Source organism: Mytilus galloprovincialis, chromosome 2 (assembly GCF_965363235.1).
Source record: "Mytilus galloprovincialis chromosome 2, xbMytGall1.hap1.1, whole genome shotgun sequence".
NCBI classification, from domain to species: domain Eukaryota; kingdom Metazoa; phylum Mollusca; class Bivalvia; order Mytilida; family Mytilidae; genus Mytilus; species Mytilus galloprovincialis.
The window spans coordinates 86072889-86083589 of record NC_134839.1 but is presented as its reverse complement, the minus strand read 5'-3'; the positions used below and the strand labels follow the sequence as shown (position 1 = coordinate 86083589).

Below are 10701 nucleotides of genomic sequence, written 5' to 3'. Positions count from 1 at the left end.
TCATTTCATACACAAAATACTGTTGACCTTATAAATGTTTATACATGTAGTACTTGAGAAACAGACCCTATCAAATACTTAATATTGACCAATGCACCTTGAAAATGTTGGTCAAGGTCAGTATCGATCATAGGAAATTTCAACCTTGATCCATGGTGCATGAAATGACGTCGAGGTTAGGGGAACACTTGTAGACATTAGAACCAAATATTGTAACTTGTTACTCATAAAAGGGAGCGAGAATTTAACACGACAATAAAAACCGTTACATTTTTAAGCAGTTGTTGAAACATGAAAATGAGGTCAATTAAGATGGATATACATGTCAGATAGAAACATCTTCATACAAAGAATATGTATTCAAGGTATGAGGTTTTGGGTCTTCTATCTCTGAAATATATTTACATGTAGTTAGTGAATATTTCTTTACTTTATATTCTTTCCTTACTCATTAATTACCAATTTTTTATGAGATGGAAATGAAAGTAGATAGTTAAAACATTTTTTTTTAATTTTAACTGCTGAATAATTCATTAGTTCCAGAGTAAAAAAAAATATTTTTAGTTTGTCGAAACATCTCATGAAGATGTGTATGTGTAAGGGCTAAATGTTTTGATATATTTAGAAAATTGGACTATACATTTCACATACACAGCTGAGCACATGACATTTACAGGATTTTTTTTACTGAAGTATCAGGAACAACCAATTATTAAAAGAACATAGACAGAGATAGACATAGAGGGAAAATCACAAACAAACACGAGGCACCCGTCAAACCAAAAAACTTCCCTCAAAATAAAAATAAATAGAAATGATTTTAAAAATAAAAAATGCAAACCATACAAACATGTGACTATGTACTTTCCTGATTAATGACCATTCACTACGCAATAGTTCAACGTAAAACTTTTGGAGACAATGTGTTTTTATGAATATAGCAACAAAATAAAGACAATACGAAATTTAAATATATAATGTATTTTTTTATCTGCTATATCTTTATTTTGACACAGCGATCAATGACTGTCATGCTTGAAGAAAAGTTCAGCTTGGGGGAAATTATGTCGACTATTTCATCAATTTTGGTTTTCGTCGGGTAATTGTGGGAGTGCTCTGTCGTAGTTTTTATTCGTGTCATTCGTAGAATCCTCATACGATATGGACGGTTGTTCGTGCACATCATCTCGGGAACCACAAAGAGACAGATATATATTAGGTGATGCGTTAGAATCATGTGGCCGATTTGCTTCAGTTAATGCTTTCCTGGAATCAATTATATCGTCGTACTGATGATAGATATTTTCTGGACTTGAATACACATTGTCTTCTTTTTGGATATGTTGAGGCACCATGTATACAGAATTGTTGTTTACATTATCTGAAGAAAGGGACTTCTTCCTGTTTAAAAAAAACTAAATTTAGGTCACGTAGTATTTGAGAACTGAACCTGGACGATAAGCTAGATTAGTAAATGGAGTGTATAATATAAGTTAAAGTGACCTGATTTTACATGAGAGGTTATTATACTTTCTAAAGTCCACCCTTTGTGTTGATCAGTCTTTAGTTTTCTATGTTTTGTTTTGTAAACTACTGTTTCACAGTTTGTCTTTTGATCGTTTTTTGGCATGACGTTGGCAAAACAAAATGATGTGGTGTACGGCCTTAAACAATGAGCAAAGCCTATACCACATAGTCAGCTATAAAAGGCCCCGAAATGACAAATGTAAAACAATTCAAACGAAAACCTAACTTAGTTGAAGTGGAACTAAAATAAGCTTAATTCGCTCGTCTGTATTCATGCAATTCGCCTGTTGAAAGAAATACATTCGCTTTAATTTCCGATGCTTACGCATCAAAATAAGATGCAAGGTTTTAACGAAACATTTGTTTCATGAATAATGCCTTTTTATATCTTCTGAAAGACCATGCAAGAAACGTCAATAAAATCCTTGAATACAATTTTGTCTAAATACTAGAATAAGTTAGAACATATTTTACCAGAAAAGACTTAAATAATAAGTTAGGGGTAAAACATTGTAAGGAACCTAATGCAGTTGGTATACCCTCAGTCAATTTGTTTCTATAGGAAAATAAAACATTTTCAAATCAAAATGATCATGTTCCAGGAGTTTTAGTTCTTATGTAAAATTTCATCACACGCCATCAACATTAAGAATACGCAGTTTATGGACAAACAGACGGATGGGCAGTTAGATAGTTAGAAAAGATTTTAAGCGATACAAACATACCTTTTACAGTAAAAAAACACGGCAACAAGGATAGCGATGATTACAACTACACTTACTACTGCAACAACTATCCCTGTAAGAATTACAGATAAACAATTTACACTTATTGATAAACATGTATCATTTATAATAGAAAACAAAGATAAAATTCACATATATAACAAGTAAAACTGCAAGCTACTTCTCACTGATGATACCCCGCCCAAATATTTCGGTAAATAGAAAGTTGTTGAGTGATGAATCTGAAAACTCATCACACGGTATAGCTGACTTATATAAACCCTGAAACCAAATTTTAAGAAATCCCCGTATTGTAGTTCCTGAGAAAAAAGCAGGGTGGTAATAACCTCATGCCACTATAATTCATACCACGCATAGCCGTTTGTAACTGATTGTATGTTGGCCCTTTAATTACGTATGGTTCCCTGTGTTATTGAGTTGCTGCTTTTTCAACGTATTTCCTCACTTCTCTTATTAATAATCTTGTTTAACTTGAATTGACAGTTATTTACTAAGTTTCATCGAGACCAGTCTAAACAAAAATTATAACATGTATATCACCTCACTGAACATGCATAAGTTGGTTGAATCCTGAAATAATCATACATACAACACAAAATATCTGTTTTAAAAATAGAGTAAAATATTTACATTACATTAAAATAAATTTCTCAAATGCAGATAAAAAAGATACGTATGCCTTGTTTCTCGTTTGTGATCTTTTAACAATAGTTAGTAGTACCTGTAGTAGAAGAACTCTCGTCGGATCCCACATGTTTAATGCCTTTCCCTTGAAAACAAATGAATATAATAATATATAAAGACACTGACTTTCATGTCGAAATGATCAAAGTCATATAATCCAGGCGGAAATACATGTACATGCACCTTACAATTATTTCATACACCAAACATGGACGACCTATTGCGTATAGTATCTAAGAAACAGACCTAACTAGGAAAACTTACCATTGACCAATGACCCAAAAATAGTTGACCTATAACATACAGTATCTCAAAAGAGGACCAAACTACTAAACCTTACATTAGCCAATAAACCGTGAAAATGAGATCAGGGTCAGATGAAACCTGCCAGACTGACATGTACTCTTAACAACTATTCCATACACCAAATAGTGTAAACCTCCTGTATACAGCATATGAGAAACGGACCTAATCACAAAGTAGCTGTTGCCTTGATCACAGATCCATAAAATGTCGGATCTAGTACTATTATACTATAGTATGTCACAAGTTAGATGAAAAGAGCACATCTACCAAATATAGTTATCCTCTTACCAAACGTGAGGGAGAAATTCACATGACAAAAAAACTAAAACTTTTATTTCAAGCAGTCGTTGACCACTCAAATGAGGTCAAGGATAATGGATATATGACAGACGGAAACTTTGTAACATAGGGCATCTGTATGAAAGATTTGAAGTCAACCCTCTTAAATATAATACACACAGTGTACACGCTACCGCCGGATAGACATCCTTATTCTATAAGTCTTGTTTTCTGCGATATTTATCGCAAGTGAGACATTAAAACTGAGCTCTGACGTGAAACACTTCATAAATAAATGAAATAAAACTGAAGGTGGCATATAATAGCTACTACATGGCATAGTGGAGGATAGTTTAATAATAAAATTAATAGTTTAAGAATTCTTTATACATTTAAAATTATCTGAACTAGATGTTTCATACCTTCAAAGAAACAAGTAAATGGCAGTTCAGTATACTCATTGGTCACTTCACAAGAATATGGTGTGGCATCGTTCGGTTTATTCATTTTACATTTGGCTGCTTTCGCAATTTCTAGTCCAGGTAAATTTTTGAAATCTTTAAATAAAATTGTATATACATGTCTACATGTAATAGGTATGAGACCTACATGCTAATAATAAACAAGTAAGGAAAAAACAGCATTACATTGTTAAATGTTCATGATCAGCGCAGTTCACATTTTGGAAATGTAAAAATTTAATTATATAGAATATTCACCATGTGACTTATTTTGATTAGTACAAGACAATAGTTTAATTTACAAACAATTGAAAATTACCTGCTAAGTGTATAGCAACAAAGTTTTGTTATTCCTGTCAAAACTTTCAAAAGTAATAGTTTTAATTTAAATTTTAATGACAATGTTTTGCACATTCTGACAAATTTAATGATTTAAAGAAAACACTACACTAATTCCCGTATTTCACAAACGCATCTAACGTTTATACTGGTCTTACCAATGATGTAGATTCAAGACAACAAATGTAAATAAAATATTATTTGCAATTTGAAATGCAAAGATTTTACCAGAAGTTGGAACTATTCCTCTGAAGGCTTCAACCCAGTATAAGCTGTCGTCAGATCCATGTCTACAGTTTAATCTGAGACTATGTCCATTTCTGTGACATTTGAGCACACTATCTGTCCACGATTTACTAAAAAATGATGTTCCTGTATAATATAGTAAATAAATATGTATGATTCTTTTATTTATTTTTTCAATAACAATCCGTCTTGACAAGCAATCAGTCTGTGACAACAATTTTAGTAGTAACTTCAAGGACAAACAAATATAGAAAGACCTTGAAGAATAGAAGAACTTGTCAGTAAAAATGTTATTTCAAATATATGGCATAGTTATGCTGTTGTGAATACATCAAAGAATTTCAGAAGCTTTCATGCAGCACGCCAACTTTCAATGGTTATTTTTCTTAATTATAAAAAAAATCAGTTCACCCAATGGAGACTATTATCAATATTACCTTCACAGTGGTATTTTATTCTTAGGTCTTTGTCCAATCCATTACATGGATCTCCATACAGTTCAACTGAGGATTTAACGCTACAATCGGTCTGGTCATCACAATTGACGCTTAGTATATCAGTTGGAGAATCGGTGCTACATGTAGATGTATACTCATCTTCAAAACATTCGGATTTCTGATCCCGACCAAATGTAGCATGATCTATCTTGATTGTCTCGTCACCAACACAATGTATAGTAACATCGTCGCACACTATCAATTCTGATATTCCTGAAATGAATGTAACAAATCATTTAACATTCGTATCATGAAAACGGTTTGAAGTTTATAGTTTATACTAATGATTAAACTGTGAAATCATTATATTACAGTTATAACTAGTAGCGCACCATAAATCGGTCGATTTAGGGCGACCCAACCTTCTTTTAGTCAAAACAGATGCATCTAGTCTCAAGTTTGATTATAAATAACACAGTAAAAGAAAAATAGACTTATAAGACAAAGTCACACAAAGGCAATCAAATTCAATTGTGACCAGTCAGACTTGTTGTCAAAATCAAGATTTAGCAAAAAAATAAAAACCGCTTCCAGCTACTTAAGTTTAAGTGTTGTTATTGAGTATACATATTAGATTGATTGATTGATTGATTGATTGATTGATTGATTGATTGGTTGATTGGTGTTCAAATTTAGATACTTTAAAAAAATATCTGCAAGCCTCGCGCTTTTAGTATTAACATCTTTAAATGTTTCGAGTGGAGAAATATCATAACACACTTATTTTAGTGGTGGTTTTTTTCTTTAAACAAAGTAAAAAATCAAAGCTGAAGTGCATACATTTTGTACAGAAATGTGTTTTGCTTATTTTTAAAGGAAAATTAAATGTTGAAATATCTATTTAATATGAGTCATTATTTATTTAATGAAAAATATGTTTACAATACTTATAAACATATATTTGTCAATATACGGAAACCCACCAACACTCAATAAAATTTCTTACCGTCTGAACACACAGCATCATTTTCTTCGTCACATGGTCTTATTTGTGCTCTGCCACTTGCACAATCCAATGCGAGACATTCCCTCTCAAGTCCATCAAGAGAAAGGTAGTAATTGTTCAGTTGAGTGTAGTCTGAAATTAGAAAAACAATATATGTTTTGTTACCCAACACATGTATCCAAATTTTAAGTTATGTGTGAAATTTGATAAAGGGTATTAGATAAGTCAGAATATTTTAAATGAATTACACATTGTCTTCCACATTTGCATATGTTATGATTTATAAAATACATTTCTTTAATATTCCTTTGATAAGTTTAGAAAATTATTTAGAAGTTCCAAACCCTACAGACTATACGTCGTTGCTTTCAGGTATGTTGGTTATTCGTTTTTTTTTTTTTTTTTTGTTGCTTTTTTGTTGCTTTTTTTTTTTTTTTTTTTATCAATATTCAAATATTATACGTTCTAGGCTTTAAAGTTTAGGGTTTGAGTATTCCCGGTAAAGGTCAATCCAGCAATGAGATTCACACGCTATTTTTCAAAGCGTTATCAAGTTTTAGTTTGAAATCCGTAGTAGTCTCTTCCCGACTGTGAAAAGTTTATAAATAAAACAAACTTACTATCAAATCTGGAATTGATTGTTCTATACACAGTTACAAACTCTGCATTTTCAATGAAATCACCACAAATTCCAAAACCATCCTTGCATAGTTTATCACAATTTTGGCGATAATCGATTAGGTCAAACTTTTCTGATAAATACTTAGTATCTATACATGCGCAATAGGATCCCTAAAATATTTTAAATTGCATATATTATTTATTAAAGTATATGTCTCATAAGATACACGTTCTCATTCACATGTAAAATTTTCGTTTCAAACTTTTGTTTTTAATATTCGTGTCACCTTTTCAACTTTATATCACAATATATAAATGACTACTCTAATTATTTTATGTGGGAAAAAAATCCCGAATAGAATGTGTTGTTACATTTAATGAATCAAATGTTTTGAATATTCATCCCAGTTACCAATATCAAATGCATCTTTTCTTAGTGTTCTGGGTGTTATAACATACTAAAATGTAAATTCAAATTATAAAAGTCTAAAATAAATTATCAGGTTGCATGTACTCAATAATATGTATCAGCATCTCGTGTGTTTTAGTCAAGACCCAATCTTATTGACCATCGAGGTGACCTCTGAAGACTATCGACGATCATATAACCCGATATAGACATAATATCTAGATACAAATACTTATAATTGGATTTTTCTGCGTCTGTCCGATTATATATGTTAGGTTTAAAGCTATGTTATTCAACGCTTTACTTGTATAAGAATGGGTTTTGTGGATAAAATCCGCAAACCAAATAATTTACCCTTGTTTCACTTTCAATGTTGACATTGTGTTCCCTTTCATAGCTGAACACGCCCAGTTTATGCATAAATTTTTGTAACCGATCTCTAGCTAAGAGATTAAATTGAAGGTTATATGAATAAGCATTCAATAAGGTCGCTTTATTCACTTTGAAGAAGCGATGTTTAATTTCTTTGCTTATTTTGACAAATTTGAACCAAATTGGCTACTAAAAGCGAATTTTTATTTCACTATTTCACTTTTATTAATGATTGAAAAAAAAAACAATATAGTGAGATGTTTATATCTCGTAGCTAATGACCTTTGAATGTCTAAACTGTGAAGTTACTATGTAAAAATAGGGATTGCTTTCTTGTTTGAAAAAAAGTAAAATAATAAAAATACCTATCTCCAGGAAAATTCAAATCCGATAATCCCTTATCAAATCAAAATCAAAATCTCAAACACTCAAAACAAACAGAAACTTTAACAACTGTCATATTCCTGACTTGGTAGATGCATATCCTTATGCAAAAAATGGTGGATTAAACCTGGTTATATAACTAGCTAAACCTCTCACTTTTATGACAGTCACATAAAATTTCCATTATATTGACAACAATGTGTGAAATAGTCCGCTGGTAAATGTTGCAATTATTTTCGTGTCGAAACTTGAAATGAACATGAACCCTGCTTTGTACTTGAACAGAACTTTTGCTTTATAATATAAAGTTCATTGTAATATTTTCATTAAATTTGATCCAGTCCTGAAACCGACTCCTGAATATGAATAAAATATTTGCCGATGGACATTATACACAAACAATAAACTACAAGTTACAATCATTAAGTTTTTCAGAGATAAGCTCTGTTTTAAAAACAAAATAAGATTGATTTCCTTTAGATCACGTTTAGTTATGCCGGGACTGACCTGTTTTTGAGATGCTTGCAAAATTCGATGCTATCCAATCTTAATCTAATCTTTTCCTACCAAAATTTGAAAACTGACGGTTAAATTGTAAAATGTTGTTTGAAGCTTTATTCATAGTGTGAATGGAGCTGTAAATGGTGTACTCATCTTTCAGTTATTCCGTAGGGAAAACTTCTTTTGCAGTCATCTTTTAATGACGGAATAAGCATAGACGTACATAGGGGATGAAGGTTCAAAAGCTATAGTCTTGCCATGTCAGGTATATTTTTTCAGTTCAGATTTAATAATATCAACATAAAAAAAATACCTTCACTGTGAAAAATGTATTCATGTCAAAGCCCTTGTAACAATGTATATAGCATGTCATGACGTAATCCTCATCAGGCGTTATCAATTTGTATTTGCTCGGAAAAAGCTTATCCAGTCGAAGACATCCGAAAATTGTGATCCACTCGGAGTACACTTTATTTCGTGTCCAGAATTCTAGCTCTACAGAAGGATCAATTTGCATATCTTTAATACTGGTATTTAACCCGTCATTAGCCATTAATGACCCATCTTTCATATAACAGAAATTAGCAGCATCCCACCAAGTTTTCTTCTGTGAATAATATTGGATTAAACTCTCTGTAATATAAATATTGTGTCATGTGGACATTGCGTTGATGCATCAATAAAAAGGAATATAAAAAAGAAGATGTGGTATGATTGCCAATGAGACAACTATCCACAAAAGACCAAAATGACACAGACATTAACAACTATAGGTCACCGTACGGCCTTCAATAATGAGTAAACCCCATACCGCATAGTCAGCTATAAAAGGCCCCGATAAGACAATGTAAAACAATTCAAACGAGAAAACTAACGGCCTTATTTATGTAAAAAAAATGAACGAAAAACAAATATGTAACACATAAACAAACGACAACCACTGAATTACAGGCTCCTGACTTGGGACAGGCACATACATAAATAATGGGGCGGAGTTAAACATATTAGCGTGATCCCAACACTCCCCCTAACCTGGGACAGTGGTATAACAGTACAACATAAGAACGAACTATAAAAATCAGTTGAAAAACGCTTAACTCATCAGATGGACAAAAATACAAGTGGACGTGGCCCAGTACTTATACATCCCGACACCAACAGGCTCAATTAACAGATCTGAGAGTACTCGCAGTTATTGGTGAAAGATACACTGGCTGTCAACCAATTAAAATCCAGCATTCTTAGATAAGGTGTAATTATAAGTAAAATACGGATACACAAGTACAAAATTTTAACAAAATTTCCCTCTTGATATTAGCTTTTGATCATAAACAAGCTTCTGTCCAAGTTTGGTACAAATCCAAAATAGTGTAAGAAAGTTATTACAGAGTAAATGTGTTGTTTCCTGGCAGAAAATATAAGTCCATTTAAAAGTAAAAAATGGAATTATATTTTTACAAAATTTACTTCTGGATTTTATCTTATAATCATAAATAAGCTTCTGTGAAAGTTTGATACAAACCCAGGATAGTTGAAGAAAGTTATTAATTTTTTAAAAACTTTAACCACAGAGTGAATGTAATGTTTCCGACAGAAAAACTAAGTCCATTTATAAGTAAAGTACAGAATAAATGGATTTTTATTTTTACAAAATTTGCTTCTGCTCAAGTTTGGTAGAAATCCAGAGTAGTTTGAGAAAGTTATTAAAATTTCAAAAACTTTAACCACAGAGTGAATATTTGCGGACGCCGCCGACGACGACGCCGACATCGACACCGACGTAATGTAGGAACGTTATGTCTCGCTTTTTCGACAGACGAAGGCTCGACAATAAACCCTGTCGAAATTTCTTATATCTCTACTTCTGTTGGTTACATTGATATAACTTCAAAGTACATACACTTAAAAACTACATATAGTATGTGACACAATAATGAAAAAAAATAAATAAATAACAAGCATACCTGATCTGTCACAAAAGCAGAACAATATGATGTGAAGAATCAAGAAAATAAATCCGAATGTCACTGGATTGCGATGATTTAACATCATTTTGTTTTCACCTCCAAAAACATAAACTGAACAATGTGTATAAACTGTATTAATTGGGAATACTCGCGATCATTGTATGAACTGTATTAATTGGGAATACTCGCGATCATTGTATTTATTATGGGAGAGTTATAGTAACTGTATGAACTGTTATTTACATGGCGTATTCGACCAAACAAAAAACTTGATGAAAAGTTAACCGACGAATTCTCATAAATGTCAGTTTTTTTGTTGTATCTTATTTATACATTTTTTCTGATCCACTTAAATTTTTAGTTAAATTATTTATTACCTAAGTGTACAGTTTATCCGTTTAAATATAAAATTTCAA

At 31.7% G+C, this 10701-nt stretch overlaps 1 protein-coding gene across 3 annotated transcripts; it reads right to left on the bottom strand.

The window, feature by feature from the left end:
* Window positions 1–965: 965 nt before the first annotated feature.
* On the bottom strand, window positions 966–10458 carry LOC143064692 (uncharacterized). 3 transcript variants are annotated; one of them, XM_076237718.1, is made up of 10 exons: window positions 10283–10453; window positions 8632–8951; window positions 6652–6823; window positions 6032–6163; window positions 5026–5298; window positions 4571–4714; window positions 3965–4099; window positions 2995–3042; window positions 2253–2325; window positions 966–1401 (listed from the first exon to the last, which is right to left on the bottom strand). In XM_076237718.1, exons 1-10 carry the CDS (start codon window positions 10368–10370, stop codon window positions 1080–1082), a joined length of 1707 nt encoding a protein of 568 aa, XP_076093833.1. In that variant the 5' UTR covers window positions 10371–10453; the 3' UTR covers window positions 966–1079. The 3 variants fall into 3 exon arrangements, with proteins under 3 accessions (XP_076093833.1, XP_076093834.1, XP_076093835.1); XM_076237719.1 differs by lacking the exon at window positions 3965–4099 and having other exon boundaries at window positions 10283–10458; XM_076237720.1 differs by lacking the exons at window positions 6652–6823; window positions 8632–8951 and having other exon boundaries at window positions 10283–10454.
* Between the last annotated feature and the right edge of the window lie 243 nt (window positions 10459–10701).